General features: G+C 35.1%; 1 protein-coding gene across 2 annotated transcripts in view; it reads left to right on the forward strand.

Annotated features, from left to right (window-relative positions):
• The window catches only part of LOC129269475 (fatty acid synthase-like), a 37,419-nt gene extending 17,187 nt beyond the window's left edge, over positions 1 to 20,232 (forward strand). For both annotated transcript variants that reach the window (XM_054906978.2, XM_064105821.1), the window contains exons 16-28: positions 401 to 1,625; positions 2,046 to 2,194; positions 2,756 to 2,971; positions 3,546 to 3,875; positions 5,048 to 5,167; positions 6,355 to 6,477; positions 7,398 to 7,621; positions 8,018 to 8,171; positions 8,703 to 8,899; positions 14,319 to 14,565; positions 14,913 to 15,937; positions 16,238 to 16,495; positions 17,079 to 20,232. In XM_054906978.2, coding sequence (XP_054762953.2) covers positions 401 to 1,625; positions 2,046 to 2,194; positions 2,756 to 2,971; positions 3,546 to 3,875; positions 5,048 to 5,167; positions 6,355 to 6,477; positions 7,398 to 7,621; positions 8,018 to 8,171; positions 8,703 to 8,899; positions 14,319 to 14,565; positions 14,913 to 15,937; positions 16,238 to 16,495; positions 17,079 to 17,198 — 4,388 coding nt within the window. In that variant the 3' untranslated portion in view covers positions 17,199 to 20,232. The remainder of the gene's footprint in view (positions 1 to 400; positions 1,626 to 2,045; positions 2,195 to 2,755; positions 2,972 to 3,545; positions 3,876 to 5,047; positions 5,168 to 6,354; positions 6,478 to 7,397; positions 7,622 to 8,017; positions 8,172 to 8,702; positions 8,900 to 14,318; positions 14,566 to 14,912; positions 15,938 to 16,237; positions 16,496 to 17,078) is intronic.
• The last annotated feature ends 446 nt before the right edge of the window (positions 20,233 to 20,678 follow it).

The following is a 20,678-nucleotide window of genomic DNA, read 5'->3' on the forward strand; positions in this document are numbered from 1 at the left end:
TTTTTCACTTTCTATCAAACTAATGTTAAAGTTATGAGGTTAAATGTGGAAGGAACTTTCCCCAACTAATTGCGAAATGTTGACATGTATGCATCCTGAAAGACTTAAATTCTTTCATTATCAAATGTCCTTCACATGATCTCAAAAATTTTATCAGTTTCATTATGAAACATACCTTTCCCCTTGTCATTCTGTGTTCAGGAAGGGATAGAAAACATAAGCTCTGCAATGAGGGAAAAATCAATTCTTCCTCATTTCTATGTGACACAAGTACCTATACCTGTCCACTGAACTTGAATAAAGCATGAAAGAAATAAGGACTGATATTTGGAGTTTTGTTTTGCCACTTTGTGTCACATCTTATCTGATCCAATTATTTCCATTCCTTTTTTTCAAACAGAGATGAAGGTTACTGTTGACAAATTCACAGACACCTGCAGAGCTGGAGGTGTGGAAATCTCAGGTCTCCATGCCACAGTGGCGCCAAAGAGACATGCACAACATGCACCCCCTCTTGTAGAGGACTTCAGCTTCGTGCCCTATAATGAAGACAACCTTCAGTCCAAAGATAGCATCCTCAAGGAATATAGCAGTGTCTGCGGAAGGTATGCCCAGAAAGTCCTGAAGGTGACCAGGAAGAAGTTCGTTGCAGCTGGGATTGAATTCCCATTCAGAGATGTAAATCAGGATGTCTGCTGCACCTTCAGTGAGGATGAGCTGAAGCCATTCTTGGAGAAACTGGAGTACAGTTACTTGAAGGCACTACAGAAGATTGTCCAGCTTGAGACAAAGGATAGCATTTTGAAGGACGTCTTGGAGATTCTTGAAGAGGGTTGCAGAGATGATGTTCTAATGCGAGGACTTGTTCAAGGGAAGCACTTCAAGAATGCCTTGGATGTTGTTTGGGAGAACACAAGATCATTGAAGATGAAACTGCTCGAGATTGGAGCCCTATCAGGCAAGCTCTACCCAAGAGCCATCTCTTGCCTGCACTCACAACCCACAACTGAGCTTGACTTTTCCATTGCTGAAGCAGAGAAAATGAAGCTGGATGAAGCCTCTGATGAACTTGAGGCAATGCACATCAAAAGCCACCTATGGGACATTGCAACAACACCCACAAATGGACTGATGGGATCTGATCTGATCCTTGTAGATGGACTGACCAGACAGACCTCTAATCTGAAGGATGCATTGTCCAACATCCATGCAGCGCTCAGGGATGATGGGTTCGTTTTACTTCATGACATCACCTGCAACCAATCACCATCTGGTGTCAATGTCTTGCCCTTTGACTCTCGCACCGTCATCTCTGAACAGGAGTACATTCTGGCTCTCAAGAATCATGGCTTTGAGGTCATTTCGGTAAAGAGCAGTGGGCTCTTGACCACTCTATTCCTCTGCCGCAAGGTGGCCACCAGCATCACCAATGACCCATCCCCATTCATATTAAACATTGATGATGAGACCTACTCTTGGGTGACTGACCTACAGGAAAAGATGTTAGAGTATGAGGAAAAGCCTTCAAAAGAGAACATCTGGCTCCTTTCTGACAGAGCCTATCACAGCGGCATTGTGGGAATGACGAACTGCCTCAAACAGGAACAAGGAGGTGAAAGAGTAAGGTAAATGACCATAGCACTTCTATTCTGCTTTAATTGCACATTTTGAATAATGCTTTTAGAATCTCTCTTTACTCTTATCTTATTGACCGAATTTAGTAAAATGCAGGTCTATAAGGTCTACAAGATTAGAAAGATTTTCTAGGATTTGGTAGGTTTGACACCCCTCGCTCTTTACAAATATAATCTGTCATTACAGAATATTTTTCTTGACCATTCACTGAATCAACCAATATGGCTCATACCAGGAAAGCATGGCATATGTTAGATGCCTTTGCCTTGATGAAAATCATCTCTCATATTTTGGGAAGCACTGTTGCTTGACATCCCAATTTCCAAATACAAACATGTACTTACTATCTCAGGATTAATACTACATGTATAACATCCATTACATTTTTTATTACTATGATTAATCTACAGGTGTATATTCAATGCAACCCCAGAGTCTTCATCTCTTGACTTGAGCCAGTTGGACAGACACACAAGACAAATCTTCAGTCAAGACCTCGTTATGAATGTTTTCAAGGATGGACAATGGGGATCGTACAGACACAACCTCTTGGAAACTTGTGAGTTGACAATTTACAATAATTGGTTTTTCAACTTTTGGTTTGGTTTCCTTTAGTCTTTTATGATTGCTGATGATCAGTGTTCAATGTTGAAGTCAAGAAAAATCTTAATGAGATGATAAAATATGGACTGACTTCTAGAGGGATATAGCATTTATAGCTTGAACTAGAATTGATAATGAAAGCCTACAATTTCAGTGGAGGCAATTAGTGTTCTGTCCTCGAAAAATTATTCTCTCATATCACTATTTATTTATAAAGATCTAACATGAAAATGAACCTATATTAGTATTTCAGATATAGGATTGCAGATTGAATATATTTTTGAGGTCTGTTGCAGTCACTTTGGAGAAGATCAGTGTTTGTATTTCGTATGTGCAAGTCAAACATTGGAAAACTGTAGTAACAAATTTTTAGATGCTATTGAAAAGGCCACTTAAATAGATTTTCTCATATCTTATCTTCAGGCTTGAAAGTTTTGTTTAATTCACCATTGTTCCCAATTGCCCCTCAATTTGCATTATGTAGTGATAGTAAGAGTATTTTCTTAAATCTCAAAAGCTCCTGATAACTCAAGAGTAGAGACCTCCCATGCCTACGTCAACACGTTGACCCGAGGTGACCTTTCAACCCTGAGATGGGTGGCCTCACCTATGACCTACATGACCCCTGAGCAGCTCCCTTCAGATGTTTCCATGTGCAGTGTCTACTATGCATCCCTCAACTTCAGAGATATCATGCTGGCTACAGGGAAGCTGCCACCGGATGCGCTACCTGGTAAGTACTGAAGGCTTTTAGAATGTTTTTTATGGCACCTGCTCTCTAAACAGTGTTCCAACATGTATCGAATCACACATGGAATGATTGCATAATAAGTGAGATGTAGTCTGATTGCTGCAAACAGTTCATTTCCAGTCTTATATGAATAGTACTACTGGGCAATTCCATAAAAACGTGTATGTCCAACTCCATATATGTGTATCAATAAATATATATCATTAAATTTTCTGTCTCTATTTTCTGGTTCTTTTGACAGTCTGTAATGCTCTCAAATGATCATGATTTAGTCAAGTTATGAAGTGAAGTAAAACTTTAGAAAAATGGGGGTCGGATGTACAAAAGAGGTTGATTATTTTAGGGTATTGCCCTCATGGACCGGGGTCCAGATCATAATGGTTTCACTCAATTCATGCAGTCATGCATGTACATGTAAGAAAATTTTGAATAATCTTCTGCATCATTCATAATTTCTCTCCATTGCTGTTGCTTTGCTCCAGAATTCAAAATTGGCCTACTGGTTCAGCAACAATTGCTATTCAGTGTGTTTATCTCTTACACTTCATACAAACAGCTGAACTTGCCCAGAAGGAGTGCATTCTAGGTCTAGAGTTCTCTGGTCGCCTTGGCAACGGGAGACGAGTGATGGGACTGGTACAGAGCGATGGTCTAGCTACTTCCGTAGCGGCAGAGAATCATCTTTTCTTTGACATCCCTGATGCATGGACCCTGGAAGAGGCAGCAACTGTCCCTGTGGTCTACTGCACCGCCTACTATGCACTGGTCGTCCGAGGGCAACTGAGGAAAGGAGAGACCGTGTTGATTCACTCCGGTTCTGGTGGGGTGGGGCAAGCTGCCATCGGTATTGCCCTCAGCTATGGCTGCAGGGTCTTCACAACATGTGGTATGATCTATAACATGTTTTGATTTTCTATGTAATCAAAGTTTGTAAGAGTCTCATCATTGAAGTGCATGTATCTATTCTAGAAAAAGATATTCTGTTTCAGCCCAAATTATTATTTTATTGTTGGGGGCTACATTTCACTACTGTTTGCCTGAATATGGAACATTAGATAAACTTTAACATTGCAATGAATGGGGAATTTAGAGGTCTTTTTTAATTTCCAGGGCTCTTTTGAGCATTACAGCGGTAAATCGCCCCTATATAGCCGCCATGTAATTTTTTCCCTGCTCAAGAACTGGGGTTGTTTCACTTTACAAAGAATTGAAATTATGATATGGTTTTAAAAGAATGAGTTATGAAGATGGAACTTCAATGTTGCCTAAGGCGATTGATTAATTTTCTGCCTTTGTTTAAAAGTCAAGACCATCCCAGAAAAAAGTTGATTTGAATAAGTAGAAAAAAATCAAACAAGAATAATGCTGAAAACTTCATCAAAATCTGATGGAAAATAAGAAAGTTATGACATTTTAAAGTGTCGCTTATTTTTCACAAAACAGTTCTATGCTCAACTCAGTGATATGCAAATGAGAGAGTCGATGGTGTCATTCACTCACTATTTCTTTTGTTTTTTATTGTTTGAATTATACAATATATTTTTTTTGTTTACAGATTTGGAAATTATGACCATCTTGTTTGAACCACAAAATGTTAAAACAATAGAATTCCATATGTTCAGCGAAGAATTAAACATTTTCCACATGACAATGGGGAGAAAATTCAAATATTTCATATAATAAAATACAATAGTGACTCGGAGTGGGTGATGTCATCGGTCCCCTCATTTGCATACTGACCAGGATGTGCATATAACTGTTTTATGAAATTTAGCAAAACTTTAAGATGTCATAACTTTCTTATTTCAGATCCGATTTTGATGAAATTTTGAGTGTTATCCTTGTTTGATTTTTCTCTTACTATTCAAATCATCTTTTTTGGGGGGTGGACTTGTCCTTTAATGTTCATCCATCTCTTATGACTATTCCATACAAATAAGTCTTGTATTCATTTTCATTTTGTAATTGTTCAGCAATGTATAATCAAATGAATTCATTGAAAGGATAGAATGATTTCTGTGGCTCAAAATGATATCACTTGTTAACTTAATCTTCCAGGTACCAAGGAAAAGAGAGACTTCTTGAAGCTTCGCTTCCCGCAGCTGTCTGATGACTGCTTTGCTAACTCCCGTGATCTGACCTTTGAACCTCACATCATGAAAGAGACCAATGGAAAAGGTAAGGTCACATTACTCTCTCTTGTAACATTCATATTTCTTCTTTAGAGTATGTGGCATGCAAAGAAATATAGACCGGGTGGGTGTTTCATAAAGCTGTTTGTGACAAGTGACTTTAAGAACGACTGGTCACCTTTTTTTATTGTGATAAATGGTATGCACCAAATGTTTATTGGTGGTGATTTAGCCTGTAAAAGAGGTTCACCAGTCATTCTTAAAATTGCTCTTAACTTACAAACAGCTCTATGAAATGGCCACTGGGGCTGGTATTTAATTGAGAGTATTGATGGAGTAAGTATTGTATGAAGCAAAATGCTTGTTCTTGTATTCAGATCACTTTCATGTAGTCTAAGGCTAATAATGTGCAATGTGTGTATCCACTTGTGCGTAGGATGCATGACTGCGGGAATGCACATTAATAAATTGCATGCAAGCCAGAGTTAAGTCAGTTAGGGTACTGACTTTAATAGATTTAAGCAAAATACTTGGCAAAAAAAAAAGAATATTGAATACCAAAGTTTGATAAATATTTTACTTAAGCAGAATACTGAGTAAAATGAATTCTGAATTGAATTGACTAACGTTCCAGTGACCTGGATCACAAAGCTTAGCAATTGATTGTAGGGCCAATTTTAACAAGTTATTACACTGATCATTATGTACAATCAATCTTACAAATCAAATTACAATCAATCACAAAGTGGTGTGATACAGAGCCCTGATACTGTTTTGTTGGCTGGTAAAAATTGCACCTAACAAAGAAAAGACACTGACATATGGTAGTAGCTATACAAGTATTTACCCAAAACCAATGAGAGAGCATTATTTTTACAAATATGCTGTACTTGCATTTGTTTGTATTGAATGGTCAATATACATTTTGGTCATTTTGGTTTCTTTTCATGAGCAACACATGTTTCAGTTTCACTAGAAGAAATAGTGAAGTTCCATTATCTCATGGTAGCCACTAAAGTTTAATCTGAAAATTGATTATGCAGAGAATCCCATTCCATCTAATATGCCAACTAGGCACCCAGCAAGAAGTCAGAAGATCCCATTATTTGTTTTTGGTGGTATGAATTGGCCAGGATTTGATTCCACAACCCCCATCCATGAGGCGATTGCTCAAACCTCTGAGCCTGATTAATCAACCTTTTCTAATTGTTTTTTTCAAATTTTTCATTGCAGGTGTTGATGTTGTGCTGAATTCACTTGCCGCAGAGAAGTTAGAAGCGAGTCTGAGGTTACTGGCCATGCATGGACGGTTCCTGGAGATTGGAAAGTATGATCTTTCACAGAATACTGGACTGGGTAAGATATCGTTTAATGCCTAGAGATCCTGGGAGCATTTCATGAAGAGTTTTGTTCATGATTTTCACTGACCTTTATGCTCTCACCCAATAAGATGCTAGGATTTTCAGTAGCTTTTCACATCTCTTGATGAAAAAACTCTACATGAAACACTCCCCTGTTGTGCTAATCAATTTTTTATTTTTATGGAGCATATATTTCTTGTGCTTTGATTGGTACACAGAATATTTGTTTGGCTATCAGCAGGGCATTTCATCAAAGTTCGTCACCTGACCAGAAGTCAGATCTGACAACTATCTATGGTTTGATTGGCTGAGAAGCACAGGTGTCTGACCATTACTATGGCAACCATCAGACAATGTCAATCTTTCAAAACTGTGCCCAAGAAAAGAACACTAAGGGATATGGAGAATTGTTTCTGCATATTTCCACATGAGAAATAAAAATAATCACTTCAATTCATATTCAACGTACAAGCTATCAAACCAATTATCCAGAATATCAAAAATTTTGAACAAAAAGAAGCTCATATATTAAGGAATCATGCCATGAAAAAGTTAGTATAATGAAAATGCCTGTTTGATTTCATATTTTATTCTGTGAAAACAGCTTGATTCCTTGGTAATGAATGTATAGAAAATCATAGGACTGTAAGTGCTCAGATAATTTTACAGCCATATTTTACTCGCATCAACTTGTAACAGGAAAGGCAAGACTCAAAATTACCACCCTAACCATAAAAATGTTGGAAATGGTAAGACATTGCAGAATATTACCTTTCAAATTTTACAATTTTTACTTGCCCTTTACTAAAATGATAAATAATAATATATGAACAGTGAGAGCAAACGATGGCAAAGTCAAATCAGTCTTTGAGAAACATCATTCTGTGATTGTCATGAACTAATCTTTCATCTCAGGCATGGCCTTGTTCTTGAAGAACACCTCCTTCCATGGCGTGCACTTGGACCGGCTAATGGACGCCGGCAACCCGGATTGGCCGACCGTCGCTCACCTCATGAAGGATGGCATTGCATCGGGAGTAGTGCGCCCTCTCCAGGCCACCACATTCCAACGAGATGACGTGGAAACAGCATTCCGTTTCATGGCTCAAGGAAAGCATATTGGAAAGGTTCTAATACAGGTAAGCAAATGTTTGCTCCTCGTAATCCCTCCAACCACTAAGCTAAAAATGAAACAACATGAATCATTTACTTTCATAATATTTCTCATTGAAGTAGCAGAATATGCAACCAGAAATACAGTGGTGCTAACAAAATAGTGAACTCCACCAGAAAATAAACATATTTCAAATGTTCAAGTTCTGCCATGTTTTAGATATTTAATTGTGAAGTCAGGTGATGAAATATTACATTCAATGAAGTTCATTTCTCTGGGCTTGCCAAACATGTAGTGTTGTTGTCTACATTCAACACTCGGCATGAAGGAGTGCATTATCCGGTGGGGTTCACTAACTTTTTAGCACCACGGTAAAACATTAATTTTCATATCTCCTTTTCAATCTTTTGTTTTTTTATAGGTCAGACCAGAGGAGCAGGAGAAGATGGTGGCGCCCTTGCCTCAAAAGTTCTCCGCTGTGGCCAAAAACAACTGCCACCCTTGCCGAGTATATATCATCACTGGTGGTTTGGGAGGCTTTGGTCTTGAGCTTGCCCAGTGGCTGGTAGACAGAGGTGAGAGTTAATGATAGTTGTAATAATGATGATGATGATGATGATAATGAATAATGATGATAATAATGATAATGATAATAATAATAATAATAATGATAATGATGATAGTGAAAATAATGATAATAATGATGATAATGAAAATTATGATAATAATGATGATGATGATAATAATAATAGTAGCAATATAGTGTCCTTGCCAAAGTAATAGTGGTTCACTGCTCTTACACAGTGATTAGGAACAGAAAACGATAATACATGTGAAGATTATTGTTTAAAAAGCATAGTTTTGAGATAAAAATCTTATTTACTTGGCTTTATTAGCTACTCTTCCAGTGGGCCTGCGTTTATATTATGTCATTATTCAATAAACTTTACACATGCAAAGAATTTTCTCTTGATTACTCATTTTGCAATGATAACTCTTCATCTTCACCAGATATACTGGCAATATATGTTTCTTGATATGTTTATGACATATATTGTTCATCATCACCATTGTCTTCATAAATTCTCATTTAATAAACCCGTCAGGAGCCAAGAACCTTGTATTGACATCCCGTTCTGGGGTAAGGACTGGTTACCAGGCCCATCGTGTTGCCTGCTGGGAGGAACAAGGCATCAGGGTTCTTGTTTCCAAGAGGGATGTCAGCCGACAGGAGGAGGCGGAACTTCTCATCCGGGAAAGCCAACAGATGGGAGTTATTGGTGGCATATTCAACTTGGCAATGGTTAGTCTTTGATATTATTTGTGGGAGGGGGGGGGGGCTGAAGAAGGGGCGTTAATATGGTGATTGATGCTTGGTCTCATCTCATTTAGTCAATGTCAAGTTTGCCTTCTAGCCATGAGGCTGCTTTGTTTGATTTGCCTTGTTCCCCATTGCTTGTTTTCTTTTGATTTTGAATATCAGCTACACCCATATTGTCTGTGGAGGTAAATTGCCACTTTTAGTTTTGGTTGTGAAATCACAATGTGGTAGAAATCGTTAAATTGTTCTTTGCAAATGTTGATTTTAATGTACCTCAGAGTTAATATTTATTAGATTGATCAAATTGATATTTATTAGATTGACCAAAAGAAAATATGAGCTGCAGTCACCAAGGTGACTTCCAAGGAATACTTAAAGGAGAATGAAACCCTTGAAACCAGCTGAATCCATATAAAAGAGAAAAATCAAAGAAACATATTGTTGAAAGTTTGAGGAAGATTGAATGAATAATAAGAAAGTTATGAGCATTTGAAAATTGAGATCACTAATGCCATGTAGATCCTCCCATTGGCAATGCAACCAAGATCTGTGATGTCACACACGTACAACTCCCTCATTACTTTAGTACTTATTTCACTTATATTCTCACTTTTATAGAGTCTATCACAAGGTGAGGTGTTCTCTTTATGAGATGACGAGTACAGAGGTTTCACAACATTATATCAATGTCAATGATGAATCGTTTGTCATATGATTAGAATGAGCAAAAAGAGATGTTTTGGGGTACATTTTCTATGAGGCGCCGAATGTACCAATATTATATAGAACAATTATTTGTTATATAATCATTATTTATTAAATAATAACTATTATTTATATATAATTTACATTTTATTTGTAAATAACTACTATTATATAAAATATCATTTCTAATTATTTATATATAATTCCAAGTAATACTTCATTATTTGTAAATAATAATAGTTCGACATTCCATTATTTATAAATAATGATTATTTGTTTTTCATTATTTATAAATAATGATTATTTGTTTTTCATTATTTATAAATAATGATTATTTGTTTTTCATTATTTACAAATAATGATTATTTGTTTTTCATTATTTATAAATAATGATTATTTGTTTTTCATTATTTATAAATAATGATTATTTGTTTTTCATTATTTATAAATAATGATTATTTGTTTTTCATTATTTATAAATAATGATTATTTGTTTTTCATTATTTACAAATAATGATTATTTGTTTTTCATTATTTATAAATAATGATTATTTGTTTTTCATTATTTATAAATAATGATAATTGGTTTTTCATTATTTATAAATAATGATTATTTGTTTTTCATTATTTACAAATAATGATTATTTGTTTTTCATTATTTATAAATAATGATTATTTGTTTTTCATTATTTATAAATAATTTGTTGAGTTTTCCATTATTTATAAATAATGATTATTTGTTAAATAATGAAAACGTCTACTTCATTATTTATAAATAATTTTTTCGAGTGCACCATTATTCTCATTATTTATAAATAATCATTATTTAATGTTCGAGTTTTCCATTATTTATAAATAAAGATTATTTGTTAAATAATGAAATATCTACTTCATTATTTATAAATAATAATTTTGTTTCAATATCCCATTAATCATTATTTATAAACAATTTTTACAGTTTGCCATTATATACAAATAATCATTATTTATATACAAATAACCATTATTTATTAAATAATGCCATTATTTATTAAATAATGCCATTATTTATTAAATAATGCCATTATTTATTAAATAATGGAAAACTCGCTATAACATGCAAATGTGGGACCGCCCATGATATGAATATTCATGATGCGATTTCCTTTTTCGTGATTTTTCTTCACAAATTTTTGTCCATTTCCTCTTCATAATGACATTTCTTGAAGCAATTTTCTAGGGATATGGTCTGATTGTAATATTCTTCATTTTCTATATAACTTCGTCTTCGTAGAAATATCAAAAAGTGTAATTTTATACGATTTTTCCTACAGTTCACAATCCCCATAGGCGCGCGTGTACGGTAGGGACAACCGGTGAATCGACGGAGTGCTCTTCATCGAAATACTACGTTGGTTGGTCCCCGGAAGTGGCGGGCGGAATTTAGCCCGAATCCTCGATGGAAGTCGATCAAGTGCATATGAGCTGAGAGAGTGAAATATCAGTGTACTTGTACAGGCCCTTCTACTTTTTATAAATATTTCTTGTTGCTTTTTTTGTTAAGTTAATTTTTCCTGGTGTAGAGATAAGTTTCAGTTCTAATAATGCACTTCAAATACATTTTGGAGTGTCTGTTTGAGGCGTTTGGGGCGATTTCACCCTGGCCCCAAAATGCTCGCAACGACAATACGGGGGCATGATGACCCCTAAATTTTTAAAAACTTATTTTTCTATTGAAAATTATCACAAAATTCACCAAAAGTGTGCACGAAAGCCTTCGTATTTCACTTTTAAAACTCCAAAAAGTGCCCAAATGACAAGCTTGGTCGCTTCGCTGTGTCGTTTTCAACTTGAGAAAGTTTACGCGTCTGCTTCCCCCCCCCCCTCCTCCGAAAGAAATTATGTATACGGCCATGCTCTAAAGAGCCTGGCACATTGATTTATGTATACTTCATTTTCATTATTTTTATCTCATTATCATCATGGCCTTACGCATAATTTTTTCCGGGGGGGGGGGGGGTGGGGGGAGCAGGACGCGCGTAAACTTTCTCATAAAAATCTTGAAAAAGCGAAGCGACCAAGCTTGTCATTTGAGCTTGGTCGCGTCGCTGTCTCGCTTTCAAGATTTTTTGAGAAACTTTACGCGCGTCCTAGCTGCTCCCCCCCCCCCCCCGGGTAAAAATTCTGTGTAAGGCCATGTTGATAATGAGATAAAAATAATGAAAATGAAAGTATACATAAATCAATGTGCCAGGCTCTTTAGAGCATGGCCGTATACATAATTTCTTTCGGAGGAGGGGGGGGGGGGAAGCAGACGCGTAAACTTTCTCAAGTTGAAAGCGACACAGCGAAGCGACCAAGCTTGTCATTTGGGCACTTTTTGGAGTTTTAAAAGTGAAATACGAAGGCTTTCGTGCACACTTTTGGTGAATTTTGTGATAATTTTCAATAGAAAAATAAGTTTTTAAAAATTTAGGGGTCATCATGCCCCCGTATTGTCGTTGCGAGCATTTTGGGGCCAGGGTGAAATCGCCCCAAACGCCTCAAACAGACACTCCAAAATGTATTTGAAGTGCATTATTAGAACTGAAACTTATCTCTACACCAGGAAAAATTAACTTAACAAAAAAAGCAACAAGAAATATTTATAAAAAGTAGAAGGGCCTGTACAAGTACACTGATATTTCACTCTCTCAGCTCATATGCACTTGATCGACTTCCATCGAGGATTCGGGCTAAATTCCGCCCGCCACTTCCGGGGACCAACCAACGTAGTATTTCGATGAAGAGCACTCCGTCGATTCACCGGTTGTCCCTACCGTACACGCGCGCCTATGGGGATTGTGAACTGTAGGAAAAATCGTATAAAATTACACTTTTTGATATTTCTACGAAGACGAAGTTATATAGAAAATGAAGAATATTACAATCAGACCATATCCCTAGAAAATTGCTTCAAGAAATGTCATTATGAAGAGGAAATGGACAAAAATTTGTGAAGAAAAATCACGAAAAAGGAAATCGCATCATGAATATTCATATCATGGGCGGTCCCACATTTGCATGTTATAGCGCGTTTTCCATTATTTAATAAATAATGGCATTATTTAATAAATAATGGCATTATTTAATAAATAATGGTTATTTGTATATAAATAATGATTATTTGTATATAATGGCAAACTGTAAAAATTGTTTATAAATAATGATTAATGGGATATTGAAACAAAATTATTATTTATAAATAATGAAGTAGATATTTCATTATTTAACAAATAATCTTTATTTATAAATAATGGAAAACTCGAACATTAAATAATGATTATTTATAAATAATGAGAATAATGGTGCACTCGAAAAAATTATTTATAAATAATGAAGTAGACGTTTTCATTATTTAACAAATAATCATTATTTATAAATAATGGAAAACTCAACAAATTATTTATAAATAATGAAAAACAAATAATCATTATTTATAAATAATGAAAAACAAATAATCATTATTTGTAAATAATGAAAAACAAATAATCATTATTTATAAATAATGAAAAACCAATTATCATTATTTATAAATAATGAAAAACAAATAATCATTATTTATAAATAATGAAAAACAAATAATCATTATTTGTAAATAATGAAAAACAAATAATCATTATTTATAAATAATGAAAAACAAATAATCATTATTTATAAATAATGAAAAACAAATAATCATTATTTGTAAATAATGAAAAACAAATAATCATTATTTATAAATAATGAAAAACAAATAATCATTATTTATAAATAATGAAAAACAAATAATCATTATTTATAAATAATGGAATGTCGAACTATTATTATTTACAAATAATGAAGTATTACTTGGAATTATATATAAATAATTAGAAATGATATTTTATATAATAGTAGTTATTTACAAATAAAATGTAAATTATATATAAATAATAGTTATTATTTAATAAATAATGATTATATAACAAATAATTGTTCTATATAATATTGGTACATTCGGCGCCTCATAATTTTCAGTGTCCAAAAGGGGAGAGTTGTCCAGTTTTGGACACTGAAAATATACCCCAAAACATCTCTTTTTGCTCATTATAATCATATGACAAACGATTCATCAATGATATAATGTTGTGAAACCTCTGTACTTGTCCTCTCATAAAGAGAACACCTCACCCTGTGATAGACTCTATAAAAGTGAGAATATAAGTGAAATAAGTACTAAAGTAATGAGGGAGTTGTACGTGTGTGACATCACAGATCTTGGTCGCATTGCCAATGGGAGGATCTACATGGCATTAGTGATCTCAATATTCAAATGCTCATAACTTTCTTATTATTCATTCAATCTTCCTCAAACTTTCAACAATATGTTTCTTTGATTTTTCTCTTTTATATGGATTCAGCTGGTTTCTAGGGTTTCATTCTCCTTTAATAGTGGTTTGCTATATACGTCAATGTCACCATGGAAGTTACCATTAATTACAAATTAACATCAATTGTAAGTTAAATGTTACTGTAGAAGACCCTGACGATGATGATCCACAGCATTTATATTGCGCAATATATAAAGAAAAAATTTAATTGGTGCAGGCTCATCCAATAAGTTAATTACTGCAAATCTGCTAAAAGACCCTGATCCACCATATCTGCAATAGATATCAATTCTATCCAACCTCCTTTCTGTTTGATTAAATTCAAGGTACTGAGGGATGGTCTCTTTGAGAACCAGACACCAGAAACCTTCCAACAATGCTGCAACCCAAAGGTCAAAGGCACAGTGAACCTTGACCTTGTGACCCGACAGCTGTGCGGCCAGGAGCTGGAGTGGTTCGTCATGTTCTCATCGGTCAGCTGTGGACGTGGCAATGCTGGACAGAGCAACTATGGCTTTGCTAACTCCTCAATGGAGAGGGTGTGTGAAAGGAGAAGGGAAGATGGACTTCCAGGTAAGGAATTGCTATTCATTTGCCACCTTCCATCAAGGTGTTTATTTGTTGGATGATGACATGGATACTGATGAAATGAGTGGTTGGTAGGCATTTCTTCTTATGGGCCCTGCTGATTTTTGTTATTTGTGTATTGGCCACAAGGCACTCCTTGAATGATGTAAAGGCTTGAATCAGAGCAATAAAATTATATTGTCTTTAAGTTTAAACTGATTTTTATGATGGTTTTGGTTTCAAATATTTCATTCACAGATGAAGGAAACATTGCATATTTGCCAATGATGTAACATGTAATTGCCAAGTAGGATAATCACTAATGTCTACAATATCGTTCTTTTGTGTGGCAGGTTTAGCAATTCAATGGGGAGTTATTGGTGATGTCGGCGTTGTTGTCGATACCATGGGTGGCAATGAAACTGTGATCGGTGGATGTGTGTCTCAACGAATGCCATCTTGTCTAGCGACCCTTGACGGCTTCCTGTCACAGTCAAGCCCTGTGGTTTCCTCGATCGTGCCTGCGGAGCGTGTGGATGCAACCAGCAGTCAAGGTTCCAGTGTGAGCCTCGTTGACTCTGTAGCACACATCTTGGGTCTGAGTGACCCTGGAAGCGTTAGCCAAGATGCTTCCCTATCTGACCTTGGTCTGGATTCCTTGATGGGGGTGGAAGTCAAACAGACCCTGGAGAGGGACTACAGCATCCAGATGGGAATGAAAGAACTGCGCCAACTCACCATGCGCAAGTTGGCTGACCTTTCCTCTGGCGGCAACTCATCCACTCCCGGAGTGGACGCCGTAGATGCTCCAGCTGCAGCAAACGATGCCGATGAAGGCAAGCAGTTTGCCAAAGTCTTCAGCAACTCTCCATCGATGCTTTCCGCCTCTGACAAGGACACTGTCATCAAGATGAACGACATCTCCAATGAGAATCTCTTTCCAGTGTTTCTCCTGCATCCTATTGAGGGCTCGCTCTCCATATACATTGAGTTTGCCAAGCAGATACCTCTGCCCTGCTACGGGGTGCAGTTCACACCTGCCGTTCTCAACAAATCCATTCCAGAAATGGCAGCATACTATGTGGAACAGATCAGGAAGGTCCAAAGACACGGTCCATATCGCTTTGTTGGTTTGTCCTACGGTGCATGCTTGGCTCTTGAGATGGCCTTCATTCTAGAAGCTTCTGGTGAAGAGGTCAATCCCTTGATCTCTCTTGATGGGGCACCTGCTTACCTGTCATGCCACACTGACTTCTTCCACAAGAAGTTCTCAGGAGAGAAGACAAAAGATGGGAAGGAACTTGGAAAGGATGCCAGCAAAGATGTCGGCAGCCTTCTGACTTTTGCTATGCAACATACGCAAGCCAAATGGCAAGAGGTATGTCCATTTCTAAAATACTTGTATACTTATAAACTCCTAAAGATACCTAGTAGAGCCAGTCAAAATAATGAAATGTTAATTGCAATTGTATAGAATCACTAGTAAGTAGTAGTAAACACATTCTGAGAATTTCTTTTTGAAATGAGAGCTTTTTCATAATATTCCTTTTGGGGTTAGTTCATGAAATTTCAACAAAAAATTATGCCCTTGTTGTAACATGGTTATTCAAAGAAAAATGTGCAAATGATAATTTGTTTCATTCCCTTTCATGCTCTTCATCATTATTTTATATCCCAGCTGAAAGAACAGCTTATGGACTTGAAAAGATCTGACGCCCAGTATGATCTGGTGAAGTCAAAGATCACGGAGGCCCAGCCCGATCTGAGCCAAGAGGACATTGTGTTCTCCATGGAGGGGTTTGTTCAGAGGACCAAGTCATGCCTCGGCTACAACCCCAAGGGGAAACATCAAGGAGACATCATCTTTGTGAAGGCATCGCATGGGTCAGAGATCATGTCTGCATATGGATTGAGTGAGGATTATGAACTAGGCAAGGTGAGAATGTCTGCTTTATGATTGGCTTATAAAGATATCTATAACTTCTATTTAATGTGGACCTAGGAATGATGTATATATAACCTGCCTGTTATTATTGGAGAATAAATTATTTATGAATGATAATAACGTGATATTTTGCTTTTTATGTAGCACTTTGATACATTTTATCTAAGCAGTTTACAGAATGGTTATACACCAGTCATTGTCTTGGATTCAATTACTGCTCCATACATAAAATGCACCATCTCCATTCCATCGGGATCCAGATGCAATTTCACAAGTCCACACTTGCCAATCTAATTTATTGAGGTTTCAACCTACAGGGTACCCATTGACTTTGGTGGGGAGTGGCAAATGTAGATAAGTGTCTTGCTAACTTGGAATTTAAGTGTGACTTTTTAGTGCAATTTTTTCAGACTTCTTAATGTAACAATGCCCTTATCTTTTCAATCAAAGAATTGTTCAAGATAAAGCATCAACATTGCTTTGCAGTCACATAAAGGTACTCTGCAGTCAATATACATACAGGTCTACATGTTTAACACGAATGTTACCCCATCTCTTGTTTTCCTATCTGTAGTACTGTACTGGGAAGCTTCACATCAGTGTAGCAGAGGGAGAACATGGCAGCATTCTTCAGGGACCTGGACTTGCCACCATTATACCTACAGTCAAGCAAGCCCTTGGCATTCTGGAATAAAGAGCCCAAAGCTATCCAATCCTGGCCAAACAATCCTTGCCAGCAGCATGTTTACATTCATGTTTTATTTGATATGTTACCATGGTTAGCTTGATGAATTGAAAAGGTAATTATTTTTTATAATCATTCCATGCTTCGAGCTAGGTATGGAGTTTTTCCAACATCTCATGATATATGAAGGACTATTTATATATTGATATTATTCTTATATGTTTGGATTTGATATTATTTGCACACAATTCTTTTTTGCTTGAAATCTTCTTATTCCAAGTCCTGATGAAATATATGTTTATATTTAGTATTCATATGTAAATTTGATGTGTGCCATTTAGTTTGAGCAAGAAGTGTAATGATTCTTTGAGAATCATAAAAAAACTTTTCACTTTTCACATTTTTTCTCATTTCATAGTAAAATAGCCTATAGTTGTTATAAGTACCTGTATGTGCAAGAATTTATGGTTCATTATCTAAATGTTATTCAGTTGTTTTAAACAAGAACAAAAAAGTAAACATTTAACTTTGATAAAATCAACCTGCAATTATGTCATAATGACAGAAATTATCCTTCTAGTTTATAAATTTCAAGTTATTACTGAATATTTGTATTTTGTATTCTTAAGTGGATACATTTAATGCCTGATAAAAGCCAAGGTTAATCAAATCATTTCATCCTTTCTTCTGAAATTAAGTGTAAACACATTCCAAAAAATATAACTCACCTGATATTAAGGGAATTATAATTGGTTTTTTATTAAACAGAAAGTTGTAAGTAAGGAATTATTTGTCCTACTATTAATATTCTATATTATCAAAATTTTAATGTTTACTTACTCTCATATATCTGAAATTACATCGCATATCTATTGTACAGGGTGATTTGTATTTTTTATATTTATATCATACTATACCTGATATATTGAAAAATCAAATTTATTATGTCACAAACTCAAAATGGTAGACCTATTTATTATACAATGTAGCAATATTTTGATATTTTTGCCCTGTATATAAAGGTCCAGTCATATTGTGCTTTGCAAGCCGTGTGGGTGGTGTTGCAACTCAAATTTCAATAATTTGATTTGGTTACCCAATGTCACATTAAAACTAACATCAATTAATGTATTTTGTGTCACAGGTAGAAATTTTTTTTATTGAAATTTCAAAATCATTTCAAATTGTTATTGCTGATCATGTGAAGATATATAAAATTGATAAATGGGAGAATATGTAGATGTTGATTTTTTTAACATAGAATTGTGAACATTTATGATTTATACTTTGTTTTGTTTATTTTAAATTTACTGGTATTTTCTACTTATGTCTCAAATAACTTATGACATGCTATTGAAATATGAGATGTTTTTTTCCTTTCATTTTTTTTCAGTGCTTAAAAGCATTTGTTTGTTGGTTCTTACATTTTTATGTTAGTTTTACTTCAGGCATTTATTGTGAGACAGTATTATTGTAAGATAATTTACTACCTAAGACTTATGGATCACTTCACTCTTTTGATACAAGCTGCCAGTGTGTAGAGTTTGGGCGAGTGTTTGGATGATATCAACTTCTTGGTTGGCATTAAAAATGTCCAGGAAAAAAGTTCCACAGAATTAATATTCACCCATAATTCAGTCAAAGGAACCCATAAGTTTTCATGTATATTAATTCCAGTGCATCATATTTACATAAAAATTAACTTCTAGGGACCCTTGTTTTTCCACATTTTAAGAAGTTCCAGGGACACGTACTTTCATGCCGAGCCCCATATAATTGACTTGCCAGTGGCACATACCTACCACCCTCCCCCCTCCCACAGGGATAATACAGATGAATTAAGTAGCTAAACTGTGTGAATGGAGTAAGTAGTAGTATTAGTAGATGATGTTGTAGTAGTAGAACAGTAAAAAGAGCAAACTGACTTTTTTGCCTTTTGAGAAACTTGATTGTGATATGAAGGAAACTGATTAATAATGAAGTTCCTGATTACAAAAAATATCTCACTTCCAAAGCAACATATTAACAATTATGTTACATTCCTTTTAAATGACAGGTTTGCCTTCTTATTTTCATGTTCAAGGTACCTGTAAGTTTGTGTGTGTAAATCATTGTTAGTATGTTTAAATTTACTTAGATATGAAGTAGTTAAGCGCAAAACAAATATTATGTCTGTAAACCTAGGTTACGGTCACAATGGAGTAAATGCAGTTGGTATAAATTAATGTTTCAATCTATGTGTGTGAAAATATGAATTCAAAATACTGAGATCATAGTTGAAAGTAGGTTTAGAATTCCCTCGCTCTTTCTCATGCTTTTCTAATTTATTTTGGTCAAGAACATGCTGTCATAATGTCTATAAAATTTGTATCTAATTTTCACTGCTCTTTTGTACTTGCTTGATCAATTGGTATGAAAAGACATTTCATTGTGTCAATTTGTAAGTACAAGATATTACAGTAAAGATATTACAACTTTCAATAGACTGAAGGTGTTAATGGTCACATCTTTTGTACTGCATAAATTTATTCATCAGTTTTTAACAAGCTAAGCTATAGTCATTTGAAGGGGGTAAGAGTGATTCTATTACAGGTTGAATTGTCCATTACAGTCATTTATCATTGTTTTTTTTTGTTTAAACTGATAAATACTTTGTGGTAATACATGTATGTATTTAGTTATGTTCTATAAAGATGAAGTCATATTCAAAATTGATAGATGTGTTCAGTTACCAATATATGTGACAGAATATTTCTGTTTTTATTTCATTTTTATTTCAGAAATGGCTACCTTGTTGAAAATGATTAGCAGTGCAAAGAAAAAGTTTTGTAGTTGTTTGATATTGGAATGGTTATGATGATTTAGAATTGATTGTCTTTTCATAGTCATGGAATTCCTTAATTTGAATCTCATTCCAGATTTATGTTCTATTGGTTATATATTAGTTACAGTTCTACCAAATAACATTCATTCTTAATGGAAAAGAATCAGAATAGAAATAAAAGCCCTCTGTGGCAACGATGGAAAAAACAAACAAACATAATCTCATACGTTTCGTTAAGTATTGCATCATGTAAACTGATAGTAAATTTCTTCATTGGTTATTGTGTGTACATCAAAACCTGGGGCCTGTTTCATAAAACCTCAGTGTTATAATGACAAATTTGCAATAACAGTTTAAAGCGACTGAAATCCTTCAACTTGATTTGCTGATCATAAACCTGTTGTAGAAACCGTGCATTATAACCACTTTTAATGAAACGGGTCCCATGCCCAGAAACCGGCAATAAGAAACATAATTCACATAGAGAGATTGAGGGGGTGTGGTCCTGAAGAGCTGGGGGGGGGGGGGTAGAAGATTGAAGGAGAAAAGGAGAGAATGATTGGAAGGAGATATATAACAGGACAAAACTATTAGATTCTAATTAGAAAGGAATTATTGTTCCTTCCTTGCTCGTGACATATCGAACTATTGCATAATCAATCGAA

The sequence above is a fragment of the Lytechinus pictus genome, chromosome 10 (genome assembly GCF_037042905.1).
Source record: "Lytechinus pictus isolate F3 Inbred chromosome 10, Lp3.0, whole genome shotgun sequence".
In the NCBI taxonomy this organism is placed as follows: domain Eukaryota; kingdom Metazoa; phylum Echinodermata; class Echinoidea; order Temnopleuroida; family Toxopneustidae; genus Lytechinus; species Lytechinus pictus.